Source organism: Bos indicus, chromosome 8 (genome assembly GCF_029378745.1).
Source record: "Bos indicus isolate NIAB-ARS_2022 breed Sahiwal x Tharparkar chromosome 8, NIAB-ARS_B.indTharparkar_mat_pri_1.0, whole genome shotgun sequence".
NCBI classification, from domain to species: Eukaryota; Metazoa; Chordata; class Mammalia; order Artiodactyla; family Bovidae; genus Bos; species Bos indicus.
The window spans coordinates 7985259-8004863 of record NC_091767.1 but is presented as its reverse complement, the minus strand read 5'-3'; the positions used below and the strand labels follow the sequence as shown (position 1 = coordinate 8004863).

At 51.8% G+C, this 19605-nt stretch overlaps 1 protein-coding gene across 1 annotated transcript in view; it reads left to right on the top strand.

The window, feature by feature from the left end:
* The window catches only part of XKR6 (XK related 6), a 266199-nt gene extending 247447 nt beyond the window's left edge, over positions 1–18752 (top strand). Inside the window, exons 2-3 of the mRNA XM_070794405.1 lie at positions 2308–2504; positions 17540–18752. Of these exons, the coding sequence (XP_070650506.1) occupies positions 2308–2504; positions 17540–18504 (1162 nt within the window). The 3' untranslated portion in view covers positions 18505–18752. The remainder of the gene's footprint in view (positions 1–2307; positions 2505–17539) is intronic.
* The last annotated feature ends 853 nt before the right edge of the window (positions 18753–19605 follow it).

The window sequence follows — 19605 nt, the reverse complement described above, 5'->3', positions numbered from 1 at the left end:
CAGAGCTTCTGTTTCGCCAGGTGTTAAGTGACGGTAACCAGAGCTGCCCCGCAGGGTGTGACAGGCCCTTCGGGAGATGCCTGGCCCGCAGTGGTGCCTGGTGGGGCTGGCAGCCACGCACTGTTCACTCCAGCCTGACACCATTCCTGTACCAGCGCCTCCCTCCCCGCAGTTTCCTGCGGGGTTGTTCTCCGCTCACCCCAGGGAGTGTATATGCAGGAAATAAGGCGTCCCTCTCAGCCCCCTCCCGATGGGTCTTCTTCGAGGTCTTTTCCATAGGTAGGAGGCCCACCAGTTTGGACTTACATAGGAGCATCACTGTAGTTTTGTATTATTTTGCAAATGTAGGCTTTCTTACCTCTGCTTCTAAAGCACGGGCTGCTGTAAAATCCACGTGAGTTTCCTGGGCAATGCCCACCTTTCCCGTTGCTTCAAGGAGGGGAGTACAGAGCCCTTCTCTGGGAGCCTCTTAGAAAGTCGGTGTACCTGGGGAAGCAGGCTGCCTTTGCAGTGCTGTGACAGTGCTGTCCTGGAGGGGGCCTCAGCCCTGGGGGACAGGAGTCTTCCTTCTTCCACAGCCCCCCCTCCCCCAGGGAGGGTGTGAACAGAGGCAAGCTCACGTGTCCATGAGAGACAGACAAGACACGAGAAAGTTGGGGCGAGAACCAGTGACGGGGCTGGGGGACCAGCAAGGCCCAGGAGCCGAGGGATGGGTTTTCTTCTGAGCATGATGGGAAGTCAGGGAGGGCCGTCTGTGATTTTGACAAAATGCCTTGGCTGCTGGGCAGAGAGTGGGTTGTTCTGGGGGCAAGAGTGGGCCCTGGGAGGCCAGTTAGGAGGCTTCTGCTCTGATCCAAGAGAGAGGGGGTGATGGCGGAGACCAGGCTGCAGTGGCGATAGAGACAGACCCCCAAGTGGGCCCCTGATGGGGTGCCTGGGGACAGCAGGGACCATTTAGGGGGCCAGCCACTCTCTCAACCTCTGTGATTCTGGCTTGGTGGTTTAGAAGACACATTCCCAGGGGATGGCCAGGGATGCACGTGTCATTCTGTCCTGTTGTCTGTGACCCCGATTGATGCTGCATGACCCCGATTGATCCTAACTGGGCCCACTGTGCTTTCTGAACCTTGCTTTGGTCCTGGCGCTGCCAGCTCCTCTGGGCTGGGCTTGGCCCCAGAGGCCACTGGCTGAGTCTGGCTTCTGTGTGTGCTAAGTTGCTTCAGTTGTGTCCGACTCTTGGCGACCCTATGGCCTGTAGCCCGCCAGGCTCCTCTGTCCATGGGATTTCCCAGGCAAGAATACTGGAGTGGGTTGCCATTTCCTTCTCCAGGGCATCTTCCCAAGTCTGGCTTAGATGATACCGTCCATCCTCCCCTTGTTGTGGCTTGGAGAAAGCGTCTACAGTTTAGGGAGAACTGCAGCGGGCATGGGGGCTTTCTTCTGTGGGCCTGGATCCACAGCCAGGAGCTGGATTATCTCCCCAAGCTCCCCGTCAGCCTCACAACGCTGGAACTCTCTTATGTTAAAGAAGAGTAACACAGACACAGAGTTGGGGTGATGAGTCCAGGTCCCCACAATTAGCAGATGACAGAGCCCACGCTTCCTTGGCCCTATGTCCCTCCTAGAGGGAGTGGGGTCCATGTGTTTGTGTGGCTGAGTCCTGGGCCACACCTCGACGGAGGCGCCACTGTAGGCTCCCCCTAGCGTGGAGCGGGGCACACATGAGTTTTGGGGTCAAATAGCCTCGGCCAGCTCCTGGTGGCTCCCGCATCCACCTCTGGAGCCTGTGCCTGTGAGCCCTGCCTGCCTGTCCCACATGGGTATACTTCAGCCTGTCACCCGGGACCCAGGCCACACCAGGCAGCCCACCAGTGATCCCCAGTAGGAATTTCATAAATGCTAATTCCTTTTCTTCCTCCTCCAGAGAGGTGAAAACCCTGCTGAAATTTTCCCCCTGGGACCCTGAACTTGACCGAGCCCACCTGCCCCCTGAGCTCACCTGTGATACTTCCTTGGCAGCAAGGTCACTGGGTCCCACTCTTCCATTTCTCACTTTATAGATGAGCAAACCGAGGTGGGGAAGGAGACAACTTGCCCAGGCCCCCTTCCCTGGCCTGACCCCACCCGACCCCACCCTGAAGCCTCAGTACCTCATTCGTGGGCTGGGAGAACCCCTAGAGCTGGTCCAAGCACTTGGAAGACCTCAGAACCAAGGAGGGGCGGCTGGTTTGCCCGGGAGGGCCTGGCCCTTCCAGAACCCCCACCCCAACCCAAGCCTCTCTCTGTGTTCTGTCCCGTCTCTCGCAGGTATATCCGCACCATGTACCTGGGGATTCAGAGCCAGCGGCAGAAGGAACACCAGCGACGCTTCTACTGGGCTATGATGTACGAATATGCAGACGTTAACATGCTGCGCCTCCTGGAGACCTTCCTGGAAAGCGCCCCCCAACTGGTGCTACAGCTCTGCATAATGATCCAGAAGAGCCGCGCCGAGACGCTGCCCTGTGAGTCCCCCCACCCCCACCCCGGGGCTGGGGGCCACCCTCCGCGCACACTCAAGGGGCGTCGCCCATCCGGATCCCCAAGTCCCCGGCGCAGCATCTTTGCGCCCCCGTGTGCGCGCCCGTACCGCCGCCGTCACGTGTGCACTTGCGCGGCCTTCATGTGCGCAGAGCAGAGCTGGGTCTCTAGTGTCCCTGGAGCGGCAGAGCAGGGGGCCTGGGTCTCCCAGTCCAGGGAAAAGTCCCCTTATCTTGGCGCTGGCCTGAGCCGCGGCGTTTGCACACATGTGATGAGGGAGACAGCACGTGCCCAAGAGGCTAACCGGCATCAGCAGTTTTAGACATTCTTGAGCCGTGGTGCTTCAAATGCGTTTACAAAATGCAGAAGCCCCGTTTATAAAACAGGCTGAAGCAGCTGTGTTCTAGGTACATGGAGGGTGGGGGTTCAGAGCCCAGGGTATCCCGCCCGCCGACCCCACCCCCACTCCTGGCCCCTGCGGCTCCAGATAGTCTCCAAGCGCCCAGGGGCTGGTCTGGACACCACTGGTTTCTACAGCAGCAGGAAGCCTTTGGAGGCCACTCAGTGACCCAAGAAGCCCTTTCCAGGTGGGACTCCTCTGGTCAAAGCACATTGTCACCCTGGGTTGCTGATGTCAGGGCAGACCCCAGTCAGACCAGCCTGCAAGTGTCCAGTCATGTCAGAACTTGTTTCAGTGGGGCTGGAGTTCTGATTGGGGCAAAGGTTCAGGGTGAGGAGGCGCTGGAGATCACGATGCTTGGGGGATACTGGGGACATTTCATCCTGGGGAAGATGTAGGCTATGTGAACCCCAGCATTTGAAGGGATATAGGAGAAGGCAATGGCACCCCACTCCAGTACTCTTGCCTGGAAAATCCCATGGACAGAGGAGCCTGGTAGGCTCCAGTCCATGGGGTCGCTAAGAGTCGGGTACGACTGAGCGACTTCCCTTTCACTTTTCACTTTCATGCATTGGAGAAGGAAATGGCAACCCACTCCAGTGTTCTTGCCTGGAGAATCCCAGGGACGGGGGAGCCTGGTGGGCTGCTGTCTATGGGGTCGCACAGAGTCGGACACGACTGAAGTGATTTAGCAGCAGCAGCAGCAGGAGAACCATGATCATTCCAAAGAGTGGGAGGGAGCTACAGGGAGATGGTTATTGATTCACCATGTGGGAGACATTTCAAACAGCAGGAGCCATCCAGAGATGGAGAGACTGTCTCAGGAGGTAGTGAGTTTCCCGTCATGGGGAGCATTCAAGCAGAGATGTTGCTGAAAGGACTCAGTGCGGAGATTCCTGACTCCAGAGGATGTGAGTGTGTATGATCTGTGGTAGCAAGGGAGCTGGGGCAGAGGGTCCCTGGCCACTGGGGCCTGCAGGCCTCCTGGGTCCTTGCCTCTGGGTCCCCGGCTTCCCAAGCTGCTGCAGTGGGCCCTGGGTGTCACCAAGTTCACAGGCACCTGTAGGACACTCTCCAGTGGGATCCCCCCTTGCTCCACACCATCTGGAGAGGACAGCCAAGTCTGCGAACTTGGAAGGGGCTTGTTGGCAACGTGGACGCTGTGCGTTCTTGCAGGGCAGCAGCCTGGAAAGATGGGGCAACTCCCCCTGCTGCTTGACAGCTGTGTGACCTAGGCAAGGTACTGAGCCTCTCTGTTCCTCAGTTTTCTCGTTTCTGAAATGGAGATAATATTGGTACTTACCACAGAGGGTTGTTCTGAATATTTTGACATGACAAATGTCAAGGGCTTCAGGCAGCATCTGGCCATTTTGTTGTCGGTGACGGTAGAATTGGACCACACGTTACTAATGACATCATGGCCAGCTGGTGGCCTTTGGTGACACCTGTCCACTTTGTACCATTAATGCTAGTAGATGCTTAGGTAGATTGCTGTTTTTGTAATAGGTGAGTTTTCCAAGGATCTTGCCAGATACCAGCCTCTTCCACTTTTTCTCCCTATGCCATCTCTCCACCTTTGATTCTTCTTTTATAACTGGGTTAACATTACAGTAGTCAGCCTGAAAGATGGATTTGTATCCAATTTACCTGTAAAACTGGTTGTTTTTGTTCAGTCGCTCAGTCATGTCTGACTCTTTACGACCCCTTGGACTGTAGCACAGCAGGCTTCTCCATCCTTCACTATCTCCCAGAGTTTCCTCAAACTCATGTTCACTGAGTCAGTGATGCCATCCAACCATCTCATCCTCTGTCATCCCCTTTTTTGCCTTCAATCGTTCCTAGCATCAGGGTCTTTTCCAGTGAGTTGGCTTTTCGCATCAGGCGGCCAAAGTATTGGAGCTTCAGCTTCTGCTTCAGTCCTTCCAATGAATATTCAGGGTTGATTTCCTTTAGAATTGACTGGTTTGATCTCCTTTCTGTCCAAGGGACTCTCAAGAGTCTTCTCGAGCACCACAATTCAAAAGGATCAATTCTTTGATGCTTATCAATTCAAAATACAATCGTAGTGGTAATATTAAATCATGCAGATATTATGCAGTTATTATTGGGCTTCCTTTGTGGCTCAGCTGGTAAAGAATCCGCCTGCAATGCGGGAGACCTGGGTTCAATCCCTGGGTTGGGAATATCCCCTGGAGAAGGGAAAGGCTTCCCACTCCAGTATTCTGACCTGGAGAATTCCAAGGACTGTATAGCCCATGGGGTCGCAAAGAGTCAAACATGACTGAGCGACTTTCACCTTCACTTGAATATTTTGGTCATTTGGAGTCCTCCTTAAATCAGATGTCTCAAGTCAAGTTTAAATAAAGATAAAAATTATACATTTTATCTGGTAACATAGTGCCATTTTTCACTGGTAATGAGTCTGGTGTCAGTTGGGAGCTTCCAGAGCCTTCCTGGCTATGGCAGGGATGGGGAGGCAGCCCCGCATGGTGAGAAAAGTCCGCCAGAGCTGTGTGTAAATTCCACCTCCACCACTTATTGGCTTTACAAGTTGATCTCCTAACTGGGCTTCTTCGTCCATAAAGTGGGCATAATAACTCCTCTGGGTGGTTGTGAAGGTCTAGTGAACTGCACATACCCGTCTACAGCACTTTGGCGGGTGTGTTATGGATATATGACACAGTCTTCCGGTCAACAAAGATGCTTTCATTCATGCTCCATACTATGTGCAGAGGGTAACGGGGAACATAACAGAGGTAGTCCAGGCCCTCATGAATCTTCCATTCTCTCTTGGGAGACATAACAGGAGCAGTTAGATAGCTGGCATATTGTGGCAAATGCTTTAAGCAAACAAACATGATACCAAGACTCTAGTACCTGGGGTGGGGTGTGCAGAGAGCTTATTTGTGCAGGGCTGGGTTTCCTAGGTGGCGCTAGTGATAAAGAACCCACCTGCCAGGACAGGAGACATAAGAGACATGGGTTGGATCCCTGGGTCAGGAAGATCCCCTGGAGGAGGGAATGGCGACCCACTCCAGTAGTCTTGCCCGGAGAGTCCCATGGACAGAGGAGCCTGGCGGGCTATAGTCCATGGGGTTGCACAGAGTCCGACACAACTGAAGCGACTTAGCACACACACATCAGAGAAAGCCTCTCTAGAGAGTTGACACTTGGCCTGAATATAAATGATGAGGAAGAACCAACTATGGGAGGAGCAGAAACAACCTTCCCTGCAGAGGGAATTGCATATACAAAGGCCTTGGGGTGAGAAAAGCCTGCCTTCTTCTAGAATATGATAGGACTCAGTGTGGCTGCAGGTCAGCAGTCAGGGGATGGAGAGTGATGTGGGGGAGGGTGGAGAGGAAGGCGTGGGCCTGACAGCATGGGTGTATACCAAGTGCAGTGGGAAGGGTTATGTAGGAAAGCTATATGATCAGATTAGTTAAAAACAAATTATTTGCCTGCACGAATTTTAGTGCAGCGTGTGGGATCTAGTTTCCTGACCAGGGATTGAACCTGGGCCCCCTGCGTTGGGAGTGCAGAGTCTTGGCCACTAAAACACCGGAGAGGTCCCAGATTAGCTTTTTTAATTTTATTTTTTTAATTTATTTTTGGTTGAGATGGGACTTCATTGCTGCCCGGGCTTCTCTCTAGTTGTGGGGAGTGGCTTCTCTTGTCTCAGAGCACTAACTCTAGGCGCTTCAGCAGTTGCGGCTCCTGGTCTCTGGAGCACAGGCTCAATAATTGTGGCTCACAGCTTAGTTGCTCCAGGGCGTGTGGGATCTTCCTGAATCAGGGGTTGAACCCGTGTCTCCTGCATTGGCGCCAGATTAGCTTTTTTTTTTTTTTTTTAAGAGACAGGGTCTCGCTATATTGCCCAGGCTGGAGTACAGTGGCTATTCACAGGCGCGATCCCACTACTGATCAGCACGGGAGTTTTGACCTGCTCCGTTTACGACCTGGGCCGGTTCACCCCTCCTTAGGCAACCTGGTGGCCCCCCGCTCCCGGGAGGTCACCATATTGATGCCGAACTTAGTGCGGACACCCGATCAGCATAGCGCACTGCAGCCCAGAACTGAGCTCAAGCGATCCTCCAGCCTCAGCCTCCCGAGTAGCTGGGATTACAGGCGCGTGCCATCGCGCCGGGCAGATTAGCTTTTAAAGAAGATCCCTTTTCTGGTGTTCAGGGAGGAAACCAAGAGCCCAGAGCACCTGTTAGAGGCAGCTGGTCCAGGGCTGAAACGATGGGCTTGGAGTGCTTGGAAGAGGAAGCCAACGCACGGATTGGCAGGCAACTCTGGAGCAGAAATCAGCAACACTTAGCAGGCCTGGGGGAGGTGGTGATGGGAGGAGGTTGAGATGGGGTATGTTGAGATGAAAGATGCTCTCTGGGGATGGGGTTGAGAGTTAGCAGCTCTGTCGCCTTTCCCGACTTTGGGGGTTTTCTGATGCTTTTGGCCAGGGTTGGGGAGTACCACTCGCTTCACCCACACAGTGCCTGAGTCTGCCTTTTGGGGTTGAGCTCACACTGAGGTGTTGTCCTTCTTACATGACTCTGTGACCTGTTGTTCGTGGCCTCCCACCCGCCACGTGTCAGGCATCTACTCTGCTATGGGCAAGATGCTGTGTCAGAAATGGGTTTGCAAACACACTTATCCTTCGGTGGGTATCCTTAAACATTGGTTTTCTTTTAGACAAACACTGAACTCTAAGATCCAAATAGGCCCCTGTCTTTCCATCCCTTTGGTGTTAACCTCCCTAATTAGTTTTCTTCTTTTTCTTCTTCTTCTTCTTCTTCTTTTTTTTTTTTTTGAGTTGCCCCCGTGCATCATGCAGGATCTTAGCTCCCCAACCAGGGATCAATCCTAGATCCCTTGCACTGGGAGTGCGGAGTTTTAACCACTGGACCACTGGAAGTTTCTAGTTTTTTCTTTATTAAGTTCACTTGCTGGCTTCTCTTCTATCAGAAACCCTCCTGCTTCACACTTGCTCCTTTTTCCAGCAAGAGCTGATGGGAAACTCCACAGAGATGCAGGTGTCCATCCGCTTTCTCTGCTGCTCCTGTCTGTGCCTGTTTCTTCAGCCGCTCACATCCTGGAGGAGGCGTCAACTCCCTCTCCTGATCAGCTTTCCTTTCTGCGTGAGGACCAGTCTGACCACGTTCCCCTTCTCAGGGGAAGGAGGGCCAGCTGTGGGGTTGGTTAACTGGCCCTCCTCGCCCTCCTCTCCTCGTGATCAAAGATTACCACCTCTCTCCTCTTGGGAGATTTCTTTTCTCTAATGAGAAAAGTGCTTTCTCCAGTCCTGCTTGTATGGACATCAGTTGTTACCCTCCAAATCTGGGTCACAAAAGTTGATTGCGTACATGCTCAGTCGCTCAATGTACATGGGTACATTGCCTGTGTCAGACTCTTGGCAACTCCATGGACTATAACCCACCAGGCTCCTCTGTCCATGGGATTTCCCAGGCATGAATAGTGGAGTGGATTGCCATTTCCTCCTCCATGGGATCTTCCCAACCCAGGGATCGAACCCATGTCTTCTACAGTTTCTGCATTGGCAGGCGGATTCTTTACCTCTGAGCCACCTGAGAATCCCCAAAGTTGGTTACTTGATCATTTACACTTAGGTAAAGCTGCTGCCCAGAAGGTGACAATTATGTGGTTGTATGGCCTGAAGGTGACAGGTCTGTGCTCTATACCAACCTGTGAATTTCCACTGTGTCAAACACCATCAGATAATGAACCACCTTGCACAAAGTGATAGGGAGTTTTGTGCCCCGATCCTCTGTGATGTTGGCCACCACCTGGCCTAACCCTCCTCCCTGACTCCCCACCTACTGTCCCACCCCCACCCCCCTGGTGCTGAGCTGGAGCTAGCTGCTGGCGCTGATATTCCTGGGCTTCCGACCAGATTGATACAAAGATCTTCCAGCCTCCAGTCTGGACTTCAGGGTGCTCATCCCATGTCTGTCTTCGCCTCCTGGAATAATAAAGGGGAAGATGTGCGCTTCCCCTGGCTGCCTTGCATCTTCACAGATAGCTGCAATGAAGAGGGGCATGCCTGCCTTCTGCCACCAGAACACAGACTCAGCCTCTCTCACTTCCCTGGAGGAGGATCTCTCTCAGCTCTGTTTCTGTCTCTTCTGAGGACTCACCCCTCCCTCTCTCCCATCAGATACTTGCTTGGTGTCTACACACAGACTTCCCCGAACAACGAACTCCAGCTCACAGCCCTGCTTCAGCTCCCAGTGGCTTCCTATCAAACAGAACATTAAAACTTCACACTCTTAAACAGAATCTGCAAGGATTTTAAACAGAGACATAACACTTTCAGTGCATCTGTGTAACTTGACTTTGTATCCAATTCTGAGGCCTTTTGGCTGAGGTTGCCCCTAACAACAAGAGAAAAAGAGAGTAGTTCTTTGTTTTTTTTTTTTTAATTGTGGTAAGAACAAGAGAGATCCACCCTCTTAACAAATTTTAAGTGCAAAAGAAAGTGCAGTAGGTACATATGAGGAAGAGTCCTTAAAGCGGTAGGACAGCTCTAAGAAAGGCAGGGTTCATCAATTTCATTGGTTGCACAGTGGTGAAGAACCTGCCTGCCGGTGCAGGAAGCACAAGAGATGCAGATTCCATCCCTGGTTCAGAAAGATCCCCTAGAGGAGGAAAAGGCAACCCACTCCAGTATTCTTGCCTGGGAAATCCCATGGACAGAGGAGACTGGTGGGCTACAGTCCATGGGCTCGCAAAAGAGCGACCGAACAACAACAGTTAGTACAGATGAAGTAACAATTGGCCGCCTGAAAATGTCTGTGCATCAAATGCTGTGACAAGAGGGACGTTGAGGCAGGCTGACCGGCAGCACTTCAAGGGAGAGGCTCTGAGAGCTGCCAGCTCAGAAGCCTGAGCAGTAACTATAATGTGACCACTTATTCAGTAACTATTTACCAAGCACCTACTATGTGCCAGGCATGGTTCCAGGAGCTGGGGAGAGAGTAATAATACAGACAGAAAGCCCTGCTCTCATGGAGCTTATGTGTCTTGGACAGAGACATGAACAAGGAGCAGAACAAATATTTTGTCTTCTGTATTAGAAAATGGTAGAGTTCTAAAGCTGGAAAGAGAGCCACAGGGGAGCAGAGCTGTGTCCAGCGTTCAATAAGGGAGCAGGAAGGGGACCTCTGAGCAAAGATGTAGAGCAGGGAGGGAGCCAGCCTGCAGGTCACTGGAGGTACACGCACCAGAGGAGGGCATAGCCAAACGCAAGGCCTTGAGCTAAGAAAGTGAGCCCAGTGTTTTGGGAGCAGCCAGGAGGCTGGGAAGATGGGGCATGATGCCTCCATTGCTTCCATAGCTCAGTCCTGCCCATGGTCCTGTCAGCAGAGCATCTTTTCTTCTTCTTCTTTGTTAAAAAAATATATATTTAAACAGCTTTATTGAGATACAGTTTGTATACTGCACAAGTCATTCATTTGAAGTTCAATGGCTATCATTATGGGAGCATCAGAGCTTTGAGTCTTGTCGGCTGTTTGCCCCTCAATGAGGGTAGATTTACCGGGACTTTCCAGTGATGGTGGGTTTCCCTGTTGGCTCAGACGGTAAAGCGTCTGTCTACAGTGTGGGAGACCTGGGTTCAATCTCTGCGTCGGGAAGATCCCCTGGAGAAGGAAATGGCAACCCACTCCAGTATTCATGCCTGGAAAATCCCATGGACCAAGGAGCCTGGTAGGCTGCAGTCCGTGGGGTTGCAAAGAATCAGACAAGCCTGAGCGACTTCACTTCACTTCTTCCAGTGATGGCAGACGGCTTCCTTCACAGTGTGCTCCAGGCCCGCCAGAATTCTGGCATTCGTGCGGCTTCTGCCAGGCCAGCTGAGTGGCTGACATTTGTCCTAGAATCTATAAAGTCTGCCTTTACCCAGCTGGCAGAGCCACAGTGCTCTCCCGCCTCTGTGAGTGGATTAATATCACCAGACCATGGGCCAGGAGCAGGGCATAGACCCCGAGGTCTTGGGCACCACTAATGGGAGCTTGCATGTGAGTCCACGGGAGAAGGGGAACTACTGGAGTTTGTAAGCCCAGGGCATTGGGGCCTTTGGAGCTGGAGGTACTGGGTTGGAAGCTCCCTCACCAGCAGTTTGCTGATGTTGTAGCTGTTTTTAAAGGCAGATTTTGTTATTGTTTAGGCATCTCAAGGCCAATAGATCAGGAGACAGCTGCCACTGAAAAAATCACTTGTCACAGATTCCCAAGAAGAGGCCGGCATGCCACATCATCGTGGGGGGCTTGGGATAGGCTAGTCTGAATAATATCAGGAAGCTTTGGGGTCCAGGGCTGTCCCTAATTGTCTGGTACCTGGCCCTGAGGCGATTAGGACAGGGGAACAGTGGCCCAAAGTGTCAGGGCCCAGTGAAGGTGTGAGCTCTGGACTGGTTGGTCTGTATATGAAAAGCACCTCTTGTTTGCTATTTCTAGGAATTTGCTAAACCTGAGAGGGGCGGTCCCTCCAAGATCAGCATGGCCCCAAAGGGGAACCATCAGAATACAAGCACACGCTTCAAGCCTTAATACTAGACAAATCCTTTTACCTCCTGGCGCCTTGGTTTCCTATCCTATAAAATGGGGTACCAGTAAGCATTTCAGGGGATTATTGTCAGGATGAAAGGAAATAATTTATGCGAAGTGTCTGGCACAATACCTGCTGTATTGGGAATACTTGGTGGGTATTATCCTCCTCACCTCTGCCTTCTGCCCTCAAGGTTTCTTCTGAAAGACACACACATGAATGGAGGCTCCCCGGAGTTCTCTTTTCCCGCTTTCAGGGATAATGGTGGGAGGGTGAGACAGCTGGTGGGCTCATTTCTCCATCAGCCCCTTTGAGAATCAAAATGCCCCTGCGATTTTGCACATAGTTTCAGAAGGACCAGACCAATTGCTGCCCTGCCCTTGAGGGGCTCACCTGATGAAGGTGAGAACATACTTAAGGAAAAAGGGAAGGAGTCAGAGAGTGTATGGGATGGTGAATGACACTAAAGTGGGAAATACGGCCTGGAAGTGAAGCTCCAATACTTCAGCCACCTGATGTGACGACCTGCTTCTATAGAAAAGACCCTGATGCTGGGAAGGATTGGGGGCAGGAGGAGAAGGGGATGACAGAGGATGAGATGGTTGGGTGGCATCACCAACTCAATGGACATGAGTTTGAGCAAGCTCTTGGAGTTAGTGATGAACAGGGAAGCCTGATGTGCTGCTGTCCATAGGGTCGCAAAGAGTCGGACACGACTGAGCGACTGAACTGGACTGAGGGCCTGGAAGGCGGGAGGAGGTACTGGGAGCTGAAGTTTGCAGTGTCTGGCTGGCGATGGCCTGGCTGAGAAGGCAAGCTCTGGTAAAAGCCTTCGTGCGGTGACACCTGGGGACCTGGGAAAGGGCCACGCAGGTGATGGACAGAGCCAGCACACATGTCCTGCAGTGGGACTGTGCCTGGAGCACGTGGGACAGAGGGGATGTGAGGAGCTAGCTGGAGGTGACCTCAGAGCAGCCAGGGGCTGCCCTGAGTAGAGCCCAGGATGAAGGCCTGGCAGCATGACAGGAACTTCAGTGTGAGGCCACTGGAGAAGGGGACGCTGAGGAGCACGAACAGGGACTGGACAGGGTGCACGCATAACTCAAGGCAGTGTCTTGAGAGGCCCCGTGGGCCTTAGAAGGACCGAAGCCTTAACCCTGGCCAAAACAGCATGTTGGCCCCCCAAGGGTGACCGTACTGGGTTTAAGGGCCTCCCCAGTCAAAGATGTCCAACTGAGACTTGTGCCCATCATGCTCCGTTTCGTTGGTCTTGAGGTGCAGACGTCCTCTTTCTAGAAACCTTAGATGCCTAGTCTGGTGATCAGAGCCCCAAGACCCCTGACCCAAGCCTTTCTCAGGGGTGGCCCCCAGGAGGCCTGACATAGTGACCTCCCAGCTGCTGAGGCTGGACTCAGGTCGCCCAGTGGGCCAGCTGCACCGTCCCCCCAACCCCTCAGGGGCTGCTCCAGGAAAAATGAACAAGCCATGAAGGTCACTGCCTGGAACTCGTCATGGCTGAACGAGGAGTGTTCAGCAGTCTCCAGCCTGATCTTTGAAATGCAGAAGGTGATGGAGCTGTAAGTGGGAGGGATCATAAACACACCCAGCCTGAGCACAGTGTGGGCCTGGGTCTCTGCCAGGGTCATACATTGACTTTGGGGTTGACCTCGAGCCAAACAGAAATCTTCCAAGTGAGCTGCTGTGGAGGGAAAGCCCTGCACCCCCTCCCTCTGTAATGAAATACATGGCAGGCCTTTGAAGAGTGATCATTTAACAGGAGGAGAGTCAGGCCTTTGAAGAGTGAGAGTCAAACCTTTGAAGAGTGAAAGTCAGGCCTTTGAAGAGTGATCACTTAACAGCAGGAAAGTCAGGCTTTTAAAGAGTGATCATTTAACAGGAGGAGAATCAGGCCTTTGAAGAGTGAGAGTCAGGCCTTTGAAGAGTGATCACTTAACAGGAGGAGAGTCAGGCCTTTGAAGAGTGATCACTTAACAGGAGGAGAGTCAGGCCTTTGAAGAATGAGTCAGGCCTTTGAAGAGTAAGAATCAGGCCTTTGAAGAGTGATCACTTAACAGCAGGAAAGTCAGGCCTTTGAAGAGTGATCATTTAACAGGAGGAGAATCAGGTCTTTGATGAGTGATCACTTAACAGCAGGAAAGTCAGGCCTTTGAAGAGAGATCCCTTCATAGGCAGAGACTCAGGCCTTTGAAGAGTGATCACTTAACAGGCGGAGAGTCAGGCCTTTGAAGAGTGAGAGTCAGGCCTTTGAAGAGTGATCACTTAGCAGGAGAGTCAGACCTTTGAAGAGTGAGAGTCAGGCCTTTGAAGAGTGAGAGTCAGGTCTTTGAAGAGTGATCACTTAGCAGGAAAGTCAGGCCTTTGAAGAGTGATCATTTTGATCACTTAACAGGAGGACAGTGATCTCAGCTAATTCTGGTGGTCACCTCTTTCTTTGTTCCTTTCCTGAGGAAGGTAGAGGAGAACTTGGATTTGGTTTTCAGCTCCTTTATCAGGGGCCTCTCTCAGATACCTGTGAGTGCTACACTTCCTGTCCACTCTCCAAGAAGGGCTTAGATCCTTCACTCCAAGGGCTTCTAGCCCCTTCTAAGACCAAATCTGAAGGGTCTCTCAGTACAGTGGCTACTTTTAAGGCCAAAGAGTCTGAGTTTAAATCTTGATTCTACTTCTTGATAGAAATAGCCATCTTCTTTCCGTGTCCTCGGGTGGCCTTTCTTTTGTATGAGTGCACCCCTGGCATCTCCATCGGCCCAAGTGATCTGTTCTCATAAGGTTATGTTGGATCAGGGCCCGCCCTCATGACCTCCTGTTAAATTCAGTGCCCCTTTGAAGGCCCTGTCTCAGGATACAGTCACATACTAAACTCCGGGGGGTTAGGACTTCAACCTAAGACTCTGGGCAGAGGGGAGGAGATGGAGATACAGCCCATAGCAAATACCTACAATCACTACATCACTTGTTCTTCTCAGTAAGATTCCTGCTCAGTGAATCACAGGCGTGTTTTTTCACGAGGATGCCTGTTTCCTGTGGGGTGAGTGGGTGAAAGTGAGTGGTCTGTGTAGCTGCTGAGGATATAATGTTTAGTGATCTACAGCTTCACCAGGTTGGACATGGACGAGGCAGAGAGGTAAGATGTGGGCTGGACATCAGCAGACCCCCGACCGAGTGCTAGCGCTCAGTCCTCCACGTGACCGCCTCCCGAACCTCTCCTCGTAATTCAGCAGTGATGTCTTATGACATTTGGGGAACACCACATCCTAGAGAGGACTTCCAGAAGCACTGACCGTGGACTGAGGCAGCAAGCAGTTTGGCTCAGAGGTGAGTGGTTTCTGTAATACCCTGAAGCCACCTGAAGGAACAGATCTGGAAGTGGCATCGGTGACCCAGAAGCTTCACTGACGATAGAGGATTGATGTGACTTCACCATGTGCAGCCAGTGGACATCTGAATTCCAGTTTGCTAGTACGTGGCATGGACCGGGCTACCGTCACAACACACCAAGCAACGAAATCAGGACCGTGACAGCTGAGGGCCTGTCCTGCGTCTGCCCCCCAAGTTTATTCGAGAGCACACTCAGAGACTGGATTAGACCACGCGTCAGCAAATCTAAACTGCCTTTTCTTACTTCGTGAGTTCGGCACGCATGCTTTTCTGTGGACAGGGGAAGTAATACATTTTGCTCTATTAGAAGGAACAGGAAAATCAAGCCTTCTTCCCATGCAGCTGCTGTAGAACTCCCCTTTGATCACTGAGGGTGGAAGCACCTCCAAGATGTATCACTTTTAGCGTCAAGAAAAAGTGATAGTGTTCACTGGAAGCGAGGTGACGTCACGAAGAAGCTTTCTGAGGATGCTCCAGTGTCTGGTAATAAGCCTGGCATGTTCCCTGCCCTCCAGAAACCAACAGCCCAAGTCATGTGACTCCCAAGGGGACCCAGCCCCAACTCCCAAAGGACAGGCATGCAGGAGGCTCAAAGGTTAGCATGACCACTGTGACATGGTCACAGACACCACGTGGCCTCAGGAGAGGCTGGTGGAAATGTCCTACGTGACAACAGGCAACACAGGACACACATGAGTACCATGTTCAGAACTTTCCAGAAAAGTGATAGAAGCATTGGCAGGAAAGATTGGCTTCGATGGAGAAATTGGGATCATTTCTTCTGTGTATTTTCCGCATTGGTTATGATCAGAAGACCAAAGCATACTCGTTGTAATAGTTAACCTTTCAGGCTTTTTCTCTGCTTCCACCAGCAAGATGGTTTTTGTTATCAGACTCTGAAGTTCTGCAAGCTGCAAACCAGCACAGCTTCTTGAAATGTTGGAAAAGAGGGGATGAGGGGCCTGGGAGAGGAAGAACCCGTGCAGGGTAGGGCGTGGGGTGGGTGGGAGGGTAAAGCAACAGAGGACTTTGATCCTTCACTGAGGTTGGGAGAGGAGTGGAGAGGTGAACAGGGGCTGAGGGAAAAGCAAGCAGAAGGGCCTGCTTCTTTAGTCTTAAGAATAGGCCTTCTGGATCTGACCTTGGAGCTGAAGACAGAAAATGACCAGGTGACTTTTATGTCAGCCTGGAAGAACACCAAAGGGAAATCGTGCTCTGGGGCGGGGGAGGGGGATTTGGTTAGGAGATGTGGCCCTCGGGGCAGTATTCAGGACTCCAGCTGAATTGAGCTGCATTGAGTTCTGGAATTTGGGGAGAGAGGGAAAACAAAAACAGCGCTGGGTAGACTGAGTACAGATGATGCTTGGAGGAGCAGAGGCGTGATGGGGAGTCTTGGTCGAGAGAGGGAGGCAGTAATGACTGCCTGCTGGTGGGTGGATTTGGAGAGACTCTGGTCACTGTTTAGTGTGTTCAGTGTGACTGAGTTACAAATAGCAGATAGGCAGTGTCCTAAATAAAGCTGCTGTACAGGGATTCAAGTACAACTTGGGATCGGACACGCTCACCTGCTTGTTGAGGAATCTTGGAGGGAAGAACATGCAGAGGCCTTGGAGAGCTCACCATGCTAGGGAGGGGCAAAGAATCCCCAAAACCCAAGTTACCCTGCTCCCTCCCATCGCTGGACGGGGGCAGAGAGGGACCGGGCTTCCCCGGTCAAGGCTTTAAGGAGCCGTGAGCAGTGGTTGGAGGGAGAAGGCAAAGCACCATGGGGAGGCCAAGAGTGAGTGAGGAAGCAGCCCAAGAAACACAGGCTGTCCTGGTCCTCGATCAGAGTGGCCTTACGGAGTGGATGTGTAGTTGTTGTTGTTGCTTAGTTGCTCAGTTGTGACCAACTCTTTGACACCCCAGAGTAGCCTGCCAGGCTCCTCTGTCCATGGGATCTCCCAGGCAAGAATACTGGAGCGGGTGGCCATGCCCTCCTCCAGGGGATCTTCCTGAGCCGGGAATCGAACTCAAGTCTCCTGCATCGGCAAGCAGATTCTTTACCGCAGAGCCACCAGGGAAGCCCAGGGAGTGGATGAGAAGACGCTAAATGGGAGAAGAGCCTTTTGAGGGCTCCTTGGGGCGTTGGATGAGCTTACGAGAAGGCAAAGGGTGACTCGAGCACCTTCTGAGAGGAGGAGAGCTGTGCAGCTTGGGGCAGCGAGTAAGCGCTTGGTCTTCACACCCCATAATCCCTTCCGCTGGCTCCTCTGAGAACACAGCCTGCTAGTGACAAGGACACGGACCCCACGGTGAGCTTATGATTTCTTACAGTGGACACACATGTGGTCCTACCTGCAGCAGAGGTGATGAGCCAGCCAGGTGGTCCAGGCTCCCCAGCCCCTTGGCAAAGCACGTCAGCCTCCGCCTGCAGCTGTGGATCTCCAGAGGTTCTGGACTGGGTTACTGACACGGTTTCACGATTTCACAGCGTAGGGAGCAGCCGTGGCCTCCCAGCTTGGTTCCTGATGCTTTGTCTCTTCCCCCTCCTCCATTAGATTGCAGCGTGTGTGTGTGTGAGTGTGGGCGTCTCCCTGGCCCGGCAGCCCTGCAGTGCCTGGCAGTGGACGTCCCCGGTTTTGACGGTGTGGGTTTGTGTCTTTCCGGCAGGTGTCTCCTCTGTGACTTCCCTGATGTCCCTGGCTTGGGTGCTAGCCTCCTATCACAAGCTGCTGCGGGACTCCAGGGACGACAAGAAGAGCATGAGCTACAGAGGGGCCCTCATCCACCTCTTCTGGCGCCTCTTCACCATCTCATCCAGAGTGATCTCTTTTGCCCTCTTTGCTTCCATCTTCCAGCTCTACTTCGGGATCTTCGTGGTGGTCCACTGGTGCGCCATGGCCTTCTGGATCATCCATGGCGGAACAGACTTCTGCATGTCCAAGTGGGAGGAGATCCTCTTCAACATGGTGGTAGGGATTGTGTACATTTTCTGCTGGTTTAACGTCAAGGAAGGGCGGACTCGATATCGAATGTTTGCCTATTACACGATAGTCTTGACCGAGAATGCTGCCTTGACGTTCCTTTGGTATTTTTACAGAAACCCAGAGACCACTGACTCCTATGCGGTGCCAGCACTGTGTTGCGTCTTTATTAGCTTTGTGGCTGGGATTGCACTGATGCTCTTATATTATGGTGTGCTGCATCCCACGGGGCCGCGAGTTAAGATCCTTGCCAGCTCCTGTTGTGCCGAGCTGCTCTGGGGCATCCCTTTGCCCCCCGATGTTGAGCCCATGGCGCCTCAGACCCCTGGGTACCGGGGGACCCAGGTCACGCCTACCAGAGCCGTAACGGAACAACAGGAGGATCTCACGGCTGACACTTGCTTGCCCGTGTTCCAAGTGAGACCCATGGGGCCCTCCACCCCGACGGGGCGTCCTTACCTCCCAGAAGGGCCCCTCATTAAGATTGACATGCCGAGAAAGAGATACCCAGCTTGGGATGCTCATTTTGTAGACAGGAGGTTGAGAAGGACTATTAACATTCTGCAGTATGTCACACCCACCGCGGTGGGCATCCGGTATCGGGACGGACCGCTCCTTTACGAGCTGCTACAGTATGAGTCTTCGCTCTGAGAGCATCCTGACCCAAGTTGAGAAGGGGACCTGAAGTTTGGTTTGCGGTAAAGCCGCCTGCAAGAAATATAACCCTCCCTTCCCCCAAAACACAGAACCACCACCACCACCACCACCACCACCACCAACAATGCTCCAAAAAAAAGAAAATAATAAGTCACAACCCCTTCAGATAAGCTTTCTTTCCAGTCGCTGTATGTATACAAAGATATTCTCTATGTTTTGTAAGTAAAAACAAAAAGAAAACCTTTCTTTTGTTTTTTACACATAAGTAACAGTATTGAAAAAAAAATCCCACACTATGGTTTATAGGGTGGAGAAGGAGCGGTTGTCTCCACTCCAAAAGAAAAAAAAAAAACACAAAGTTTTATACCTTACACCAAGTGTAGATCATTTCCGGGATTGGTGCTGATTGAAAGAACAAAACAAAACAAAACAAAACAAACAAACAAAACCTTCAACTGCCTTATGCCCTTAGGTGCTGAGTTTCATTAAGTACTGTCACATTTTCTCATGCAAAACTCTCTGGTGATTTTTTGCACCGGGAGAGGGAAAATTAAACAATCAAATGAAACCAATCTAGAAACGAAACAAACAAACAAAAAAAACCAACCAACCGATGGATAAAACTCAAAGCAATCATTCTTCCTATCTGATTATTTGTATTGAAGAAAACAAATTGACCCAAAGCAAAAGCATTGAAACCCCCTCCCTCTTTTTTGCTTTCTCTCCCTCTCCTCCTGTCCCTGCCCCCAACTTCTCAGCCCCTTCTAGGAGCCAGAGGCCATTTGAAACTCAGATGGTTGGCAGAGCTCCCTGAAGGCCAGCTAGGTGCCATTTCAGTGTTCACCTAGTAAGAATCACATTTGTTTCCTGGTGAAAAGCAAAACAGAAAAAAAACAAACGCCACCCTAATAATTCGATAAGAATAGGAAATTCTAAAGCAAACTAAAGGAGATTTCCATATACGTCATCAAAGAGAATCAGTAATAATAAAACTCAGCATAGTAGCAAAAAGAACGACATCAATTTAAAGGCACAATACTTAATCAGTGACTGGCAAAAATGATCTGTTCTGTCATTTTAAGGCCGCGAAAAGTA